Genomic DNA, 20,046 nt, shown 5'->3' on the forward strand with positions numbered 1-20,046 from the left:
GTTTCGAAACAGGAAGCTGTCCTATATTTTTTAATTAATATAACGTTAACGACTGGTTTGCCGACTTGTTTTCGGTAACAATCCACTCGTATACACCGTAGATGTTACGTTTTCTGGTAGTCTTCATGCAAAAGACTGTCACTGACTTCTGTTTCGTATAAGTGAAATTTGAAATTAATGCGGCTGGTTTCTTAAAATTAATTTTACCACTGTCCGTGAATGGAATTAACAAAAAATAAGGGCTGATGGGTAGCACTGAAGTACAGAGTCTTGTTACTGCATCTGTGGTGAGAACAGAAACAATACGCTATTGATGGTTTCCCTTCAGGTACAAATAGTGCCCGGAAAATTCAGGTGTTAACTCTACTACGTGTCAATATGCAAATACTGCGCACATCTTCTGATGAAACCAGGCCTTACACTTGCTGTAGGTTTATTCTAGCGGAGTATGTAAAAATCAAAAATCGGTTGTATTAGATCGTTATGGAATTGTTTATTAGCAAGTACAAAATCGTTAATTCTTCGCTACTTACGAATTATTTTTATCAAACTAATTAAAATTATGATCGCAGGTACTCATGCACATTGTGCCCTCCAGAATATTAAACCAGTGACCAAAGAGCGCTAGTGACAGCTGGGGTAGTTGCCGCAGGCTGGCCCTACGGAGGCCATGGAGCCGGCGCCGCCGTAGTGTCCCGGTTTGCCGCCGCCCCCGGAGTTGGAGCTGGCGCTGGCGGCGCCGCCCGCGGAGGAGTGCGCGTCCGACGAGGAGCCGGAGATGCCCGCAGAGATGCCGAACGGCAGCGTGGCGCCCACGTTGACGCTGTCGCTGTGCGCGTCCGAGCCGCGGCCTCTCAGGCGGCCCAGCAGGTTGAACGGGTCCAGGACTGCCTTCGCCACCGACCCAACCACACTGCGCCGAACTCGATCTGCAACACACATACAAAGCCACGGGTACTGCTGCTGATCTAGGCACCTCTACAGATTTGAAGCGAAACTTGCACAGTTGCACCAGGGACGCCCTCCAGTAGGTCTAAAGTTACAGTGGCAGCTTAGTCCGTTTAAGACCTCCGTGTGTCCTTTCAGCTTCGAAACAGAGAAGATCGGCGGTTGGGGGGGGGGGGGGGGGAAGGGGGGGGGAGAGGGAAATGAACAGCACATGCTGGTGCACTGCTGTAAAACTAAGTACCGATGTGGTGTGCTTACTGTAAGAAATGGTTCAAATGGCTCTGAGCACTATGGGACTCAACTGCTGAGGTCATTAGTCCCCTAGAACTTAGAACTAGTTAAACCTAACTAACCTAAGGACATCACAAACATCCATGCCCGAGGCAGGATTCGAACCTGCGACCGTAGCGGTCTTGCGGTTCCAGACTGCAGCGCCTTTAATCGCACGGCCACTTCGGCCGGCGTACTGTAAGACCTTCGGTACACACACCATCAGATTATTTGACTTGTCGCTCTATCGAAGTAGGCGAGTGTCAGCAATATGTCTCGTGGTCTTATCGTGGCGTGTTTATCTTCTGCCGTTAGGTCAGACGATAGATATGCCTCTTGCACGCTTAGAGAAGCAGATTGACGGTGACCAACTTTAAACACAACGTGATTAATTTTCACACACATTTATTAAAATAATAAAAAGCATAGATATTACGTAACTTGATTCTGGATGCTGTTTACGATTGACAATCTGAAGTTCCTTTGGTCTTGGTACGTTAATCTTATTCTCACATAACTCTGATACTTGACAAAGTGTCTATACATTTCTCTTCATGGCTATGTACAGGAATATGGTAATCTTATTAGGTGCAGACTGAAACTTGACTACAGACTAATGCAGACCAACGCAGACTAATGCAGACTGACTATTCGGAGGTCTGTACACTCGTTCTAATACCTCGCGCGTTCAGGTATCACTGCGCGAGTGTGAAGAGAAAAGGTTCTACGTTAGCAACAATCTCATTGGCTGCGAGACATATTAATACGCGGATCGGCGGAAGCAGAATTTGGTCCGTCTCTAAGACAGCGCCATCTCGTAGTGCGGAGATGGACGAGCGCTGCGCCTCTGCTGTTGTGCTTAGCGGGGCGCGCTCTATTGGGTAAGTTGTGTACGCGCTGACTACGCGGAACTATGTACACAACAACAGGGTGACCCAAAAGCCAGTTAAAATTAAAAAATTCAAAAAATTCAATACTTACGGGATAACGTAGATAGGGAGATGAAAGCTGACACCCATGCTTGAAACGGTATGGGACTGTATTCAGACAAAAAAAAAAAAAAAAAAAAAAAAATGCACCTAATGACCAACAGAAGGCGACTCATATGCTAAGAAAGCAACCATTAGCATTACAATTAATTTTTAACGAAGATGATGTTCTTTACAACAGTACAACAGAGCCCGGACATGTCGATCGTGATCCGCAATAACTGTAGTCGAGGCAGAATGTTGTGACCAGCACTGTACAGCGTATCAGTAGGTACGGTGAGAAATTGCCATTGGATGTTGTCATTCAGCGTGCCTAATGAGGTCGGACGATCGCGGTGGACTTGAGACTTCACGTAACCCCACACAACCAATAATCACAGTGATTGATGTATGAGAACCTGGAAGGCCAAGCCTGACGGAAATGGCAGATAAGCAGGTGGTCCTCACCAAACGAAGTAGGAAGAGATGTTTCACACATATAGCAACATAGTGTTGAGCCCCATCCTGCATAAAAGTCGTGCCTTTCAGCAGGTGTTTATTAGCTACATTTACCGGAAGACAAAGGATTCGGTGACGATTAACGTAGTAAGTCCACGCCAAATCGTGACTTTCTGTCTTCGCGACAGTTCTAGGATATTTAGTAGCCCAAATTCTGTAGTTGTGGTTGCTAACAGACCCTTGGAGTGTGAAATGGGCTTCGTCCGTACACAAAACGTTAGACCGCTAATCTTCAAATGGCTCTGAGCACTATGGGACTTAACATCTGAGGTCATCAGTCCCCAAGAACTTGGAACTACTTAAACCTAACTAACCTATGGACATCACACACACCCATGCCCGAGGCAGGATTCTAACCTGCGACCGTAGCGGTCGCGTAGTTCCGGACTGAAGTGCCTAGAACCACTCGGCCACACCGGCCGGCTCACTAATCTTCAACTTCCCCCATTTTTTGAAGTGCCCACACTGCTCTCCGAGACACAAAATCGGTGGCTAACAGTTAATGATAACCCCCGATTTTGTACGAATAGCGTTCGAAGATACGCCTTAGTGCTATCCAAACAGCAGTGGGCTTCGAACTTCGTGATCGTTTTCTTCACTGCGACCTTTACTCATTCGAATACACTTGTTTTGGCGATAGGATCATTAAACTGCGGTATTGGATTCTCCATTCTGATGGTAAAGCTTCACTAACAGTACCTTTTCTGGTAAAGTCTACATGCCGCGATTGGTGGCGCATGTGACTCCCTCTTTCACTACAGTTCATTTTATACATGATTCTCATGCGGCGTCAGTGTTGTGTCGCTGTCCAGTGCCATATGTTGGCTAATTTTTGCTCTTGTTTTGGTTTCAATGAAACCCCATGTCACTTTAGGCATGTGTATCAATTTCTGTCTCTCTGCCAACATTATTCTGTGAATTATTGCATTTTCAATTATTAACGGACTTTCGGGTCACCCTGTATATTGAAGTAACTCTGAACAGTAGTCGTTCCTTCGCGAAAAATGAATGTATCAAAGAGAAGGTCAGCAGCAGGATGTACAGATGAACCAATGCATGATGAACACTGCTCGCAGAGAGAATGAATGTCGTCTTCTTGTGGTGTTGCAGCGACTTGGCGCGGTAAAGGATGTAAACAAGCGAAGAAGAGATGAATATGGAATCATCCCAGCGACGATATGAACTGCATACGTGGAAATCCACCGACGTTAAGTGACTTTCTCATGGCTCGGCACCTGGGAACGAGCACCTCGGAAACGTGGAATCTGATCGACTGTGGTATTGCAGGGAGCGTCTATAGAAACAATGAGAAGGCGATATTGTGTTGGACGTGGAGGTTTCAGGGTTTCCAACTCTGTAAAGTAAGGCAGGAGGCGATGTAGTAGTAGATATTACGACAGAGTGCTATGTTGACGTAGGCACAAGTGTTTCAGAGGATACCATTTAGAGCACATTGTTGAAACTGGGACTCCGCAGTTGACGACCCCTATGTGTTTCCATTTTGACACAGCGACATCATTAATTACGATTACAGTAGTTACAGTGGAAACATGTCGTTTTCCTGTCGACGGTCGTGTTCGGATATTTCATCACCCAGGCGAATGGATGCCAGAAACATACACGTACGCATATTGTGAGAGGGGATGGGGGGACGTAATATATTCCGTGTGACATTCACTAGGCTTCCATAGGAAGGCAATACGACAACAGTGAACATTGTTGGGGTTATTTAAATCCGTTGATGCCTTGATGGTATCTTCCAGCATGGTAAACTTCTGTGTCAAGAGGCTGGAATCGCAACACTGGTTGAAGGAGTGTGACAGTGAACTTAGATTGATGTTGTAGCGACCGAATTTGCCTGATCAGATCACGATGGGACACATCGGGGTCATTACCGCTTCTGAACGACAGCTCCGCGTGCCATATACCATCGTCCCGAAATTTAGTCGGGAATCGTATTTCATCTGCGTAGGCGTCTGCTGTCACGTACCTCCGGAAACGTACCAAGCACTTGTCGAATCAATGTCACGCAGAATCGCTGCCTTATTGCACCAGAGTAGGAACAACGTGACTGTTATCAAGTGGTTCTAATGTGTTGCACATCAGTGTATTTCGATAGCGTGATGTAGCTCTGCTCGTAAAAAATCAGGTGTCCATGAAGTAAACGAAAGTTGTAGATTCATTATCAAATGCCAAAAATGACAATCGATGATATGTACATATTATTCGGAACAGCAACACCATCAAGATTCAAAAATGGTTCAAATGGCTCTGAGCACTATGGGACTCAACTGCTGTGGTCATAAGTCCCCTAGAACTTAGAACCATTTAAACCTAACTAACCTAAGGACATCACACACATCCATGCCCGAGGCAGGATTCGAACCTGCGACCGTAGCAGTCGCACGGTTCCGTACTGCGCGCCTAGAACCGCGAGACCACCGCGGCCGGTTACACCATCAAGGACGTTGTAGCTAGAGTAGAGGAGCAAGAAACTCATTCGGGACATTCAATGTATGAAAAAGGTTTGAAGATCAAGTATGATTCTCCAGATAACGACAACAACTGCGTGTGTCTCACTGAAACCAAGATGATGAAGTAGCCACCAATAAGAATGAGCCACAGCAATGAGGTGAACTCATTTGAGAGGCTACGTCCCGGCTAAGTAACAATACTAGACACATGAAAATCCCTGAGTCATCAACGGCCTTGCCGCAGTGGATACACCGGTTCCCGTGAGATCACCGAAGTTAGGCGCTGCTGGGCGTGGCTGGCACTTGGCTGGGTGACCATCCAGCCGTCATGCGCTGTTGCCATTTTTCGGGGTGCACTCAGCCTCGTGATGCCAATTGAGGAGCTACTCGACCGAATACTAGCGGCTTCGGTCAAGAATACCATCATAACGACCGGGAGAGCGGCGTGCTGACCCCACGCCCCTCTTATCCGCATCCTCCTCGGAGGATGACACGGCGGTCGGTTGGTCCCAGTAGGCCAATCGTGGCCTGAAGACGGAGTGCTTTTCTTTTTTCAATCGACACAAAGTACAAACACGAAGATACGAAAGAAAACGAGAGAAAGTGGGCTATGTCCTTCTCGTATAAACTACCTCAATGTTTGACTTAAGCGATATAAAGAAAATGTGGATACCTCACTCTAGAAAGCAGCAGAGGAATTTGGAAGCTATATGTGAGTCTAGTAGCTTAGCCACTGCGCCACCTCAGGACCAAGTGTCTATATTGGGCTTCGGCAGGCACGTTCTGAGTTTAGCTATTGTGTCTCCTATCGTTACCACAACGATCAAGGACGAGGCAGTTTTTGCAACAAAATCTGTCGTTAAGGTACCCACATTATACAACGAAACTTATAGGTTCAAAATTTTGTAGAACATACCTTTTCCGGCTCCTCACTGAATACCACTAATGTAGTGAACTTCTTGTCCTATCAATCGTTTCTAATGATTGTTCTTCACCAGACCACTTAAACGAACAACAATGAAATCTGTACTGTTCGAAATGATCGTATGGCGTCAGTGGCCGGGAGTTCCCAGACAGGAAATTCGGCCGCCAAGTGCAGGTCTTATTGAGTGCGACGCCATGAGGACAACACCACCCAGTCCCTGAGGGGGGGGGGGGGAATCTCCCTCCTCAGCCGGGAATCGAACCCGGGCCCCCGTGCGTGGCAATCCAACGCGCTGACCGTTCAGCTGATGGGGCGGAGTAATCTGTACTTTTCGGAACCGATTACACGACGTAAAGGCAGCAAACAGGTAACAAAATACATTAAAACAAACAAATGTGTTGTTAATTTATGGGCCGCCGGTGTGTCCGAGCGGTTCTAGGCGCTTCAATCTGGAACCACGCGACAGCTACGGTCGAAGGTTCGGATCCTGCCTCGGACGTGGATGTGTGTGATGTCCTTAGGTTAGTTAGGTTTAAGTAGTTCTAAGTTCTAGGGGACTGATGACCTCAGATGTTAAGCCCCATAGTGCTCAGAGCCATTTGAACCATTTTTTAAATTTATGTTTTCAAAAAAACAGTGAAACTGATGAATTGTTTGATACATTTCAGAGTGCTTTTGCCTGGGTGGAAGGTTAATTCGATGTTAATTATTCCATCTAGATCATGCAACATAGTTGCATAATACCTCACAAATGTTTATGAGAGAGCTGAGGGACGAGTAGTCTCATTTCCAGTTAAAAATGAGAGATCTCAGACAGCCACTCCAGTGCCGGTCAGTGGGCTGGTCAGATGGTGTGGCAGCACGCATTGTTTACTGCAAAGCCCACGCAAAGCTGTCAGAGGATGCCTGTAGCTCGATGTTTTGGTGTGAGGCGTGTTCGCTGATCATGGCTACAACATCAGTGACATCAGACAGGTAATTGTAATCCACTTTCCTAACTGTTTGGTCCCCTCTCCACCGGACTTCCTAAACGGTTTGATCGTTTTTATGCCATTGGGCAGAAGTAATATGTTATTCCATCAATGATAAAGGCCGTCAACTCTCATTCAAGTTTCTTACTTATTCCTTGATTGTCAGAGATTCTCTTCGACTTCCACAGTTTGCTAGATTTCAGCCAGTTATCTAAAAACGGCCCTAGATGGTTTTCGTAAATTCCTGGGCGTCTTCTCCTACAACAAACACGGTCTGCGTCCCTTATCTTCTAGTAAGATAAAATACTACAGGGAGTGTATAGCAAACAGGATAAGGGGACGTCCATCAATACCACTCAGTTGCGTCGGGCTTCCTGATATCCTCACACTAAAAACAGTTATAAGGGACGAGTGCTGCAGAAAATGTTGCAACTGTTCTTGTCTCCAAGCACATTGGAAGAATTGTTTGTCTATGATTTTAAGGCTACCTCGTCGAAAGATTTACGAAGGAGGTTTTATGACTTCCTCCTTCAGGCCTCACACAACAAGGTTAGTTTTAGAATTTGTCGTACTTAGTTGTATGCTATAACTGTGCTATGCTCGTAATTACTGTGATGTTTCCGAATCGAAAAATAAATCAACAAACATTTAAGATGATTTGTATATCTTCTGTGATTTAAAAGATTGTGTCTGACAGAAAAGGTTTCCTGGATTCCAGCATATGACAAAAAAAAAAAAAAAAAGAAAAAAAAAGAGAGAAGCTCAGTCCATACATTATAAAATTATTGCGAAATTTCTTAGAGAATGAAGCAGCAAAACCACAAGTAATACCTTGATTACATTCAGAAAATGACCGAAGGTCTTAGAGACGGAGAACTGTACTAAGAGCCTGTAAAATATTATAATTATCATGTAGAATGTTTAAAAAGAAGGGCATTGATAAGAATATCAATATTGAAGGTAGTAAATTCATATATCTCGTAGCAATTGATTTGATGCACGTTATTATTCAAATACATCTTGCTTCGAGAAAAAATCCTTATTTTTTTTTTGTCTTTAAGGCTAAAACTCAGATTTTTAACAAATGTATCTTTTTACTCTCTCGCTTTACAATGGAAGTAAGGCGAATCGTAAATTACAGACCATTGGTAAATACACCAAATGTAAAAGTACTGGGCCTTAAACAATTGAAAATGAGACGTAATTCTGGAAACATACACTTAAACAATGAGTAGTAATTAATAAATGCCTTGGAACGAATGTGTTTATCAGCGTAAGTAGCCTTTAACACATCTCTAACTGTGGTGGAATCCCATTTCCGGACATTTGGCTTCATAATCATAAACATAAAAAACATAAAAAAATATAAGAACATCTAGGATCTACGTTATCATTAAAAGCTGACTGGAAAAACCTGGAAATTATTCTGTAGATTGTGACATAGAAATCAAAGTTTACTGATTTATTAGAAATTACTCCTAATCGAAATGTTTTCGGGATCAGGAAATCAATAAATGCAACAAGTTTCTCCGATACTGATGGGTTTTCCTGTACGTACTTCCGGTACAAGTAGCAGATTCCGGCTCTTAAGTGAACCATCAAAGTCACATGCAACTACAAGAGAGCTGCTCTCGATGCAAACTAGACTCACGGCTTAAAATATTGAGAATCTATGTTGGAACGTAGCTCTTGAGGAGCTGATGGGCACTTGTAGTTTTTAAATTGTACTACACATGGCTTATCTGCGCAGGGAAGGTTTGCGTAGAATATCGTATTTCAAACTATATTTCATTTCTGGAATGCAGTTGTATTTTAAGATAGCTGATTACCTATGATTTCGAATCAATGTAATTCTATCGCAGACGAGGATCTGACGATGCGCTTTCTGTTACTGACGTAAGGACTTCTAATTCCTACATTTTACGACAACTATGAGTGCGCCGAATCCATTTAGTTTTATTTATTCACAATGTCAAGCTTCCCAAATAACAAATGAAAGTGAATATGCTTAGAAATTAAAAGTATCTTTTTCCTAGACCTTCTACCATAAGGTTAGTTGACAGCGGCTCGTCACGCTTTTCTGGCCTAAGCCTTCCTCTTGAGCGTCGTATAAGCAGTGCAGCTGGTGTCTTCTGTGATCTCGTTGACGTATACTAGTCTCGGTATGCCTCTTGGGTTTTTCTCCTCTGCTCTCCCTTCAAGTATTGTCTGTACAGCTGTACGCGAAAAGGTTTCTTCTCCCGTTGAAAGCAGCTTTTGCCTAGTAGACTTGAATTGCAATATTCTTCTTTGATCTTCTATCCGATATGATTTTACTCCCTAGGTAAGTGAAGGATTCGACAATGCCCAGTCGCTCGTTGTAACTGCATTTTCTCTACTCACCATTGTGACGTTTGTTTTATATATTAAACGAAGTGCAGAGGGTGTTTCCATCTAGGCCAGAATCGCTTCTAATTATTCCGCATCTTCACTCAACTTCGCAAACTCATCAACAAAACTCAACACTGCTATTTTATTACAATGGACCGTAATTCCTTCTCTTCGCATCTCACTGACTTTATCTGTTGCCCTCTGAATGTATCCAATTATGAATACAGGAGAGAACGAGGTGCCCTGTTGTACATTCTGCTTGACAGTAGTTTCTTCTTGACGTTCACATATCAAATCCACCTGTTCGTTACACAGTCCCTACACCGAGCACGTTACTAAGTAAAATTATTAGATATCAATTAGATTCAAATGGCTCTGAGCACTATGGGACTTAACATCTGTGGTCATCAGTCCCCTAGAACTACTTAAACCTAACTAACCTAAGGACAACACAGACATCCATGCCCGAGGCAGGATTCATACCTGCGACCGTAGCGATCACGGGGTTCCAGACTGAAGCGCCTAGAACCGCTCGGCCACTATCAATTAGGATAACGTCGATTGACTGCTGCACTTTTATCTGTATTCAATTGTTTTACACTTTCACTTCGTCATATCAGACTGTTGATTCGTGCAAATCACATAGCATTCTTTTGTGAAGATACATCTCACTTTCAGGCACACGGATAAAGCACAGTAATACACTTGTCTCCTGTAGCATATTTCATTGGACATGGTAGTCAAAGAGCAATTTGACGAATAATTAAATTTAATGGATGTTTCGATGTAATTTCCCTGATGCGCCAGTTCATCATATAAAGATAATCACGTACGTCTAACGTTGATCAGAAAAGAACTTAGATGACGATAGTTATATAATGTGGTCCTCACAGTACAGAGCGCTGGAAGCAACAGCTATACTTACACACGAGAGATAACACCGCAGAATAAACTGGAATGTTAGACACAAATCTTGTTCCCAATAAAATTGTTTTTAAAACCATGTATTATAAAAGTATGAAGTGCTTTAGAAAACACGGAAATCAATTACGTATTTTACGCGCCTTGTGTTTCACAAACGATACTGCTGACAACTTTACTAAGATCTATTGTAAATGTAGACACAAAGTAGGTGGTGGCGTGGAAATAGGTTTGGTGGCGAACAGGTAGGTTATGAAATGATTTGTATAATTACAAATGGGCAGTGTTAGGAGATAAATCAGGTTTATTATAATATAGGTTATTATTAAATTGTCTTACCTCCTTCTCTTTCCTGGCCTTATCCTGTATCTACATGGGATCGGCATATTCATCTGGTTTGGCAGTGTCAGTGACAGAGAGTGAGTGGGTGGCGTGATGTACCTGCCGCCACCTCCTTTCCCGCTGGACGGGATTGTGTACCTCTTCTGTCTGTCTAGTGTTGCCCCTTGTGAAAGTGTGAGAACCTTTTTCCGAAAGAGCTGAAACGGAACAGTGGTACCAGCCCGGTATTCACCTAGTTGCATATGGGAAACCACATAAAAACCACATCGAGGCTGGTCGGCACACACACCTTTGTCGTCTCTCAGAATGCTGGATCAGCTTGACAATGCGTGTGGCTATCCGCGCGGGTTCTTTATTAAACTACGTAATAACGATTTTTGCGAAAATACTGCCGATATATGTTTATGTCCATATGTTGATACTTTGATAAGACTTATGACATCAAATTATCGATTGTCATATTTCATTAATGTTACGAAAGCTAGATAATTTGGCTTTGACAAAATGTTTCATTACGAAAACTGTACTGAAAACATGATACGTAACTTTCAATGCTTATTACTAGTCGCTATTCAGAAATAAATTCGCTTTTTTTTCCTTTTGGCAGCATTACTATGTACGATGGATCGCAGCGGCATTAAGTTCAATGAGGTGACAAAAGCCACGGGATATCTATATGCACATATACAGATCGTGTACGCAACGTATGAAAGGGCGGAGCATTGGCAGAGCTGTCATTTTTACGTTCAGGTGAGACATCTCAAAAGGTGTTCGACGTGATTACGGCCGCACGAAGACAATTAACAGACTTTGCAAGCGGAATGATAGCCGGAGCTACACGCATGGGACATTCAGTTTTGCAAATCATTAAGGAATTCAATATTCCGATATCCACAGAGTCAAGAGTCTGCCGAGGATATCAAATTTCAGGCGTTATCTCTCACCACGAACAACGCAGTTCCAGACGGCTCCGTCACTTAGCGACCGAGAGCAGCGGCGTTTGCGTTGAGTTGTCAGTGCTAAGAGACAAGCAATACTGCGTGAAATAAACGCAGAAATCGATGTGGGACGTAAGACGAACGTATCCATTAGGACAGTGCGGCGAAACTTGGCGTTAATGGGCTATGTCAGCAGACGGCCGACGCGAGTGCCTTTTGCTAACAGAACGACATTGCCTGCAGAGCATCTCCTGAGCTTGTGACCATATCGGTTGGACCTTAGACGACAGGAAAACGATGACCTTGTCAGATGAGTCCCGACTTCAGTGGGAAAGAATTGATTGTATGGCTCGAGTGTGGCGCAGACTCGACAAAGACGTGGATCCAAGTTGTCAACAAGGCACTGTGCAAGTTGTTGGTGGCTCCATAATGCTGTGAGCTGTGTTTACATGGAATGCACTGAGTCGTCTGGTCCAACTGAACCGATAATTGACTGGGAATGGTTACGTTCGGCTACTTGGCGTCCATCTGCAGCCATTCATGGACTTCATGTTCCCAAAAAACGATGGATTTTTCGTGAATGACAATGCGCCGTGTCACCGGGCCACAGTTGTTCGCGATTCTTCTGAAGTACGTTCTGGACCATTTGAATGGATGATTTGGCCACTCACATAGCCCGACACGAATTACATCGAATATTTGTGGGACACAGTCGAGAGGTCAGTTCGTGCACAACGTCCCGCGCCGGCTGAAATTACTGACTACCACAGAGGCAGAATAGCTCAATATTTCTGCAGTGGACTTGCAACGACTTGTTGAGGCAATGATACATCCAGTTGCTATCCGGGCGAAAGTAGGTCTCACACAATACTGGGAGATGTCCCATGACTTTTGCCACCTCAGTGTGGGTTAGCATGAAAGTAACTTGGTTTGTTCACCTACAATAAGCATAGGAGAAGTCACCTCATGGTATAGGTAGGGAAATATTTCTATACGTTGATGAGTGCCTAGAGTGTATTTAAGCACCGGAAATCGTGCGGCGTAGTTGAGGGTGTGCGATTTATACAGTAATATAGCAGTCTGGCCACATGTCGCTAGTTAAATGTGGTGGATTAAATAGCCGTATTTCTTAAAAGATGATGATGATGATTCCGTAGTGAGAGCGCAGGGCTATAAACGCCCATACTACAATATAGTGAGATGAGTGTGGATAGAGGTCACAGAATTATTAAAGTGGGTACTGCAGCCGTCCGCAGTGGCCGGTGGCCGAGAGGTTCTAGGCGCTTCAGTGTGGAACTACGCGAGTGCTAAGGTCGCAGGTTCGAATCCTGCCTCGGGCATGGATGTGTGCAATGTCCGTAGGTTAGTTAGGTTTAAGTAGTTCTAAGTTTTAGGAGACTGATGACCTCAGATGTTAAGTCCCATAGTGCTCAGAGCCATTTGAACCATTTCGGTACTGCAAATAAAGAGATAAAAACGTAAATGGGATGAACTAGCTATTCTGATACACACTAATATCTCCAGTATAAAAGCTGAGACCAGAGTCCTGACACGTCACAATATTTTTTAAGCTCTTCTCGTCCTCGGCTAAAATATAAGGCAGATTCCCACCTAAGTTTGCTCTTGTTCGCTAATTACAAAATAAAATATATTCATTTAAGATTTGTTGTACTGTGATTTGCACGCAAAAGCAACACAGACGGGGGGCGGGGGACAAGGTTGTCATCTCGCCCAACTTGGAGGCGAATCGGGACAACTTAACGCCGCCGAAGTGAACGGCTTCTCAAAGAAAAGGTATAACTTCCGTGTACAAAAAAGCGTTATTTAGATTGAAGAAAACTGTATCACATTCTTGTTTGCGTTGACAGGAATTTGCCAAATCAACCTTTATACCATGTTAGGTCCAGTGACAGTGGTGAGATTGTATACGTATGTCTCTGTTACGACACTTACTCTACACCCTGTCAACGTAGAACTGCTAATAACAGCCCGCCTCCCTAGCCAAGGTCGCCGTCCCACTCTTATGCCGTGGCCCTCGACTAGGGCTACGCCAGTTCGAATCTTGATGGCGAAAAATTTTCATTGATAGTACTTGTCCGGCAAGGGGAAGAGAGATGGTGGCGGAAAGTACCTAATCGCCAATCGTTAAGCCAGTGTTAGATTAAATTCCAAACATCTCCGCAGTGTCTCATGGAGAAAGAGCATTCAACACTGACTATAGTGCCCTTCCGTAGGATGGCGACATTAAGTTCTGTAGCCCCCTTGGGTGCTCTTCGAGAGGAATAGGCTATATATTGGCACCGGGCTTCACTCTCCTCCTTCCTTTCATCAACAGTAACAAAAACCGACGCTGTACCGTACAAGCACCCTTCACAGTCATACACACGAGACAGAGGCACGTTCTAAACCTCATAACATGTCATAGAAAGGCAACGGCGTCAAGTCTTAACCACTAGGACTTTGCGTAGAACGGCGACGCTTGATTTATTCCTTGAATATGGGACTACTTTGGCTTTTGAATAAATATCGGAGAAACAGGCTCCAATATGACGTGCTTCCACTGTGGAAGTCGATTTAGAAATCCTTGTGTAACGATCATACACGCTGAATATTGTGAGTGACCGAGCAGACATACGTCTATTGGTATAAAACTCACACTTGACATCGAGGACGATGTGTTAGATATGCAGATAAAGGACAGTTATCCTAAGATACTAGTTTAAAGTGGAAGAATCAAGCAAACGATAACATGTTTTGTAATGTGGCCCTAGAACTTTACATCATTAAACAGATACCATTAAAAATGAGAAGCGTGATTGGAATTAGAATCACTGAAAAAAAAGAAATTTTATTAAAAGGAAAGACAGTCCGGAGGAAAAAATCACCGAGGATGAGATTATTTCGTAAGCATGTAATGTGTATGAAAATGGAATTCGTAGAAGGAAAAAATTCCAGAATGAAATGTAACCTGTACATGTTTTAGTAATTAATAAATTACATAGACTGTTCTTTAAATGATTATTCTAACGAAATCGTAAGTTGAAGCAATTAACGGACAATTGCTCTAAGAAATCGTCTTAATGTTTTCTTATAATCATATACGGAAAATAAGTAGTCTCTTTCATTTGCAATTATATAAGGGGGAATGAGTACATATATCTTGTTGTAGGATAGATACATGCCAGATTGAGATTGAGTGCAAGATTCTTATGAAAGAACAATTCTTCCATACGAGTAGTCACTTAGGAAACCTACGTCCGGTTCATTAATGAGTATTTCTCATCAAGCTTTTGCTCTTCCCACGTTGGATTAAGACAGAGAAGAATTAAAGAAATAAAATTTCTTGGAAACTCTTTCTAAACTGCAGGAAATATTGTTTGCAGACATATTGTATAATGACCATTGTGGTAAATTTAAAGAAATTTCACCTGACGCCGATGCGAATCTATGGGTATATACGTTCAGCACCGGACCGTTGCTGATAGGAACAGGGTGGGCATAAAATAATACTGATCCCCGAAACACCGTTCAGTACCTTGCAGCATACAAATGCGGAAACACGGCCTACCCAAACAAAGTGTATACAAGACAATTAATACCGTAATTTCTCCGGATGAGGAAGTGTAAACGAGAAAGGAAGCCCTCTGAGTTCGCTGCTTCTCAACGGGTTTGAAAACGCGCTGCCGCCTTTCCGGGAAAACGCTTAGCTTTGGCTTTGGCTCTGAGCACTATGGGACTTAACATCTGAGGTAAGCAGTCCCCTAGAACTTAGATCTACTTAAACCTAACTAACCTAAGGACATCACACACGTCCATGCCCGAGGTAGGATTCTAACCTGCGACCGTAGCGGTCGCGCGGTTCCAGACTGTAGCGCCTAGAACCGCTCGGCCAACCCGGCCGGTGAAAACGCTTAGCACTCGTACATATCTACTTCTGGGTATTACTTCGCTCTTACGCCTGCTGACAGCACGCAACGGTGCATTTGCTGAAAGGTAACGGGCGCGTGTGAGTGTCAGTGAGTACCCACCCGGACGGTGAGGTTGCCCGTGCTCTGCAGTGGGCGCCGGCAGAGCCGTCACCGCCTGACAGACGACCAGCAGCAGCAGGAGGGAGGCGGCTGCGTCCACCATGGCGACGCGAGGCGAGGCGAGGACCGTCTGTCGCAGCGATGTCCGCTAGCTGGCTACTTATACGTTGTGTACGAGTACGCGTTCTGAGTGGGAGGCGCTTAGCCGGAGCGTACTGCGAACCATGATTGGCGCTTTTCTGCTCACGAGTGCCTACATTTCGAGTTCCAAATCAACAAAAGCTTCTCATTTACATTCGCTTGTATTACTTACCAAAGGAAACGACAAATGGATGACTGAATTCTAAAAAGAAGCAATAACATTAAGCGAACAGAAAGACGAAAACTTTTATAGCTAACAAGGGACTCCTTTGACTTCGAACGCTCGGAGCCGCTCCAAAGCATAATAAAAAAACAGCGGTCTACGACAAGTAACATTGTAGTAGGAAGAAACAAAGTAACAAGATAGCAATACCGTAGGAGGGAAATTATACGTAATTCATTGACGTAGTGTATCATTACATTTTCAATCAACATTTCCAGAAACCCTCTGCTTAAATTAATTATAATAGCGCAAAACACACATATGCTACGCACCTGACAGTGCGTGTATTAGTCTTCATAGTGCAGATGCGGAATTTCGACGAAGTGGTTGAAACAATGTGGAAGAGAAGAATATGCATACCTCATTAATGCTATGTTTTCACTTTCAAAAGCTCTTTCCCATTGCCGGCCAGTGTGGCCGAGCGGTTCTAGGAGCTACAGTCTGGAACCGAGCGACCGCTACGGTCGCAGGTTCGAATCCCGCCTCGGGCATGGATGTGTGTGATGTTCTTAGGTTAGCTAGGTTTAAGTAGTTCTAAGTTCTAGGGGACTGAAGACCTCAGATGTTAAGTCCCATAATGCTCAGAGTCATCACTTTCCCATTCAAGCAGTCCAATACGAAAAGCCACACTAATTACCATTTCAAATGATGATATGCGTATGTCAATGTCACACCCCGCCTTTCGCCATGCATATTGCAACATAGGCGTATATTTTGGTCAATCTTCGGCAAACTGATTGCAAATTGCAGAATGAAGATTGATGGCAAAAGGACGGTTATGTAGCTTCACTTGTGGTTTGGGACGTTGTAGTCTTACAAAATCTGCAATACTTCTGATATAGAGCTTATGTTGCCGAAAAAAGTAAACATCTAGGGGTTGGCAATATTTTGTCGTTTTCGGAGCAATATCTCGAGCATAACATTTTTGTTTGGAACATTTGCATGTACACGGATACGACGTGAGCAGGTATCACACAGCAATAGGCTATTTTCACTTGTTACATGTTCGCCAAGGACTGAAGATAGCCGGCCGCTGTGACCGAGCGGTTCTAGGCGCTTCAGTCTGGAACCTCGCTGCTGCTACGGTCACAGGTTCGAATCCTGCCTCGGGCATGGATGTGAGTGTGATGTCCTTAAGTTAGTTAGGGTTAACTAGTTGTAAGTCTAGGGGACTAATGACCTCAGATGCTAAGTCCTATAGCGCTTAGAGCTATCTGAACCATATGACTGAAGATAGAAAACGTTTCATGTGTTCTTTTGACATTTTTCCACTTTTGCTTGACATCAAATCTATGTTTCGTGGGCAGGTTGTTTCAAGTTTCTTTGAAGTATCTAGGTCGAAAATACCTTGTGCCTCTTGAAAACAGATGTACAACTTGTTAGCTAGTTTGCCTGCCATCGATGAAACCGCATCAGTTGTGAAGCTGTGGGTAGAACTATGTACAGACTGCAACACACTAGCTGTTGCTTTCTCTCCTCTGTGGTGATGAAGACATTTCATCCTAGAATTTGTTCTGGCCACTGTTCCGTCACTTCCTTTCTCCACGCCCGGCTCTGTCATAAACATCTGCACTTCCTCCACAAACTGGTGTGCTTTCTGACGTACAGCAGTAACGTCTTCCCTATCCTTATGCGTGACAAGTTTAGTAATATGCCTCGATGAAATGCCATATTCAGCCTTAAGACTGTAAATAAAAGAAGTCTATGCTTTGAAATTCTACAACCCAACCATTTTAGATGCTTCTAGTGCCCACATTTGTCGATGTCAATCATGAACTGTCGATCGATACGACCTTACTCTATCAAATTGCGATATTGCATCCATTTTTATAGTTTGTAATTACAGCAGTCCGTTTTCTTTGAAACGAACTACTCTTCCCTTTTTGCTAGACACATAATTTATAGTTAACTTGCAATTTGATTTACTTTTAATTCACGTATAGCTCCTCATTACTTTGTTATAGGAATTGAAGCCAGATTGTAATAGTCTTCGTAAATGTTCTCTCATAAGCTCTCGTCAAATCTTCTAATACACTGGGCCTCGACCTATTTGGTGAAGATACACACATCAAAAAAAGTTTTGCACCAACCCTGTTCCCAGAACTCCTGAAGATAGACGTTGACTTCGGATATTGTATCACAGGCACACTCCCTTTGACTGCTCAGAGATGTCACTAAACCCGCCCAAAGATGTAAACAACTGTCGGGTGAGCAGCGACTATTACACGGAGGGGGGCCGACAGCCGATCATTTCCAGTCATTCCACCAGGAAGGAGGTACACGGCTCGTGTTGTCATGCCTAGATGGTCAATAGCGCGGTTCGATCGCGTCTGCAATGTTACTTTGTGCCAGGAAGGGCTCTAAGGAAAATGTCCAGGCGTCTTGGAGTGAGACAAAGCTGTATTGTTCGGACATGGAGGAGATACAGAGAGATAGGAACCGTCGATGACATGCCTCGCTCAGGCCGCCCAAGGGGTACTGCTGCATTGGATGATCGCTACCTACGGATTATGGCTCGGAGGAACCCTTACAGCAACGCCACCATGTTGAATAACACTTTTCGTACAGCCACAGGACGTCGTGTTACGACTGAAACTGTGCGCAATAGGCCCAGCAACATGCCGAATGGACAGCTGAGGATTGGCATCACTTTCTTTTCACTGATGAGTGACGTATATACCTTCAACCGGTCAATCGTTGGAGACGTGTTTGGAGGCAACACGGACAGGCTGAATGCCTTAGACACACAGTGCAGCGAGTGCAGCAAGGTGGAAGTTCCCTGCTGTTTTGGAGTGGCATTATGCGGGACCAACTTACGCCGCTGGTGGTCATGGAAGGCTCCGTAACAGCTGTACGATAAGTGAATGCCATCCTCCGACCGATAGTGCAACAACATCGGCAGCATATTGGCGAGGCATTCGTTTTCATGGACGACAATTCACGCCCCGATAGCGCACATCTTGTAAACGCCTCCCTTCAGCATAACGACACCGCTCGACTAGAGCGGCCTGCATGTTCTCCAGACATGAACCCTATCGAATATGCCTGGGATAGATGGAAAAGGTCTGTTTATTTATGACGTGACGCACCAAACACTCTGAGGGATCTACGCCGAATCGCCGTTGAGGAGTGGGACAATCTGGACCAACAGTGGCTTGATGAACTAGTGAATAATACGCTACGACGAATACAGGCATGCATCAGTGCAATGGGACGTGCTACTGGGTGTTAGAAGTACCGGCGTGTACAGCAATCTGGGCCACCACCTTTGAAGGTCTCGCTGTATAGTGGTACAACATGCAATGTATGGTTTCCATGAACAATGAAAAGGGGTAAATGATGTTTATGTTGGTCTCTACTCCAGTTTTTCGTACAGGTTCCGGAACTCCTGGAATTGAGGCGATGCAAAACATTTTTTGATGTGTGTAGTTGGTGCTTACTTTGGCTGGCTGCTCTTGTTGCTGTTGAGGCTATCGCCGTGTACTGCTTGAACAGCCACCTCCAGGTTTAGGTTCTACCTGTCCTTCAGTATCAATTTTTCTGTCCAGCGTAACGCCATGTATTTATCAGTCATCCTACTTATAGTCTTGAATTATTTTGTTACGTAATATGTCCACAAACTCTCTATCCTCGAACCTGATTTCATTTCTATATTCAGCACTTCGCAACTTTGTTCCCAATATTTGGACTACATTCGTAGGATTAATTCTATTCATGGTATAACTGTACATAGTTTACACAGTAACTCACATGCGAACACTCCAGGAGCACATTCTTCATGCAGCTGTACCATTCAAGCAACTCGAGTACTTGTTAGTGCAGTTACTAAATGCCATCATCTGATGTGCTAGCAGACAAGTGCGGAGTTTTCCACGCAAATGACACAGACCATACTAAGGAAGGTTTCCAGCGGTTCCGAGTGCTTAAGGTCAAAGGTAATTCTTGTAAGTTTAAAAGGCAAAAAAGGAGACGTGATGCATGTGGGAGTCAGCGGCGAAGAGGAGTCAA

General features: G+C 44.1%; 1 protein-coding gene across 1 annotated transcript; it reads right to left on the reverse strand.

Moving 5' to 3' along the window:
* Positions 1-473: 473 nt before the first annotated feature.
* LOC124713503 lies at positions 474-15,824 on the reverse strand. The gene is made up of 2 exons (XM_047242952.1): positions 15,675-15,824; positions 474-929 (listed from the first exon to the last, which is right to left on the reverse strand). Exons 1-2 carry the CDS (start codon positions 15,775-15,777, stop codon positions 625-627), a joined length of 408 nt encoding a protein of 135 aa, XP_047098908.1. The 5' UTR covers positions 15,778-15,824; the 3' UTR covers positions 474-624.
* Between the last annotated feature and the right edge of the window lie 4,222 nt (positions 15,825-20,046).

The sequence above is a fragment of the Schistocerca piceifrons genome, chromosome 1, assembly GCF_021461385.2.
Source record: "Schistocerca piceifrons isolate TAMUIC-IGC-003096 chromosome 1, iqSchPice1.1, whole genome shotgun sequence".
NCBI classification, from domain to species: Eukaryota; Metazoa; Arthropoda; class Insecta; order Orthoptera; family Acrididae; genus Schistocerca; species Schistocerca piceifrons.

Coding starts and splice junctions, on each gene's coding strand:
- LOC124713503 (XM_047242952.1), bottom strand. CDS start 15,777: ATGGTGGACGCAGCCGCCTCCCTCCTGCTGCTGCTGGTCGTCTGTCAG. Junction 930..15,674: donor CGGGCAACCTCACCGTCCGG/GTGGGTACTCAC, acceptor TGTGTGTTGCAG/ATCGAGTTCGGCGCAGTGTG.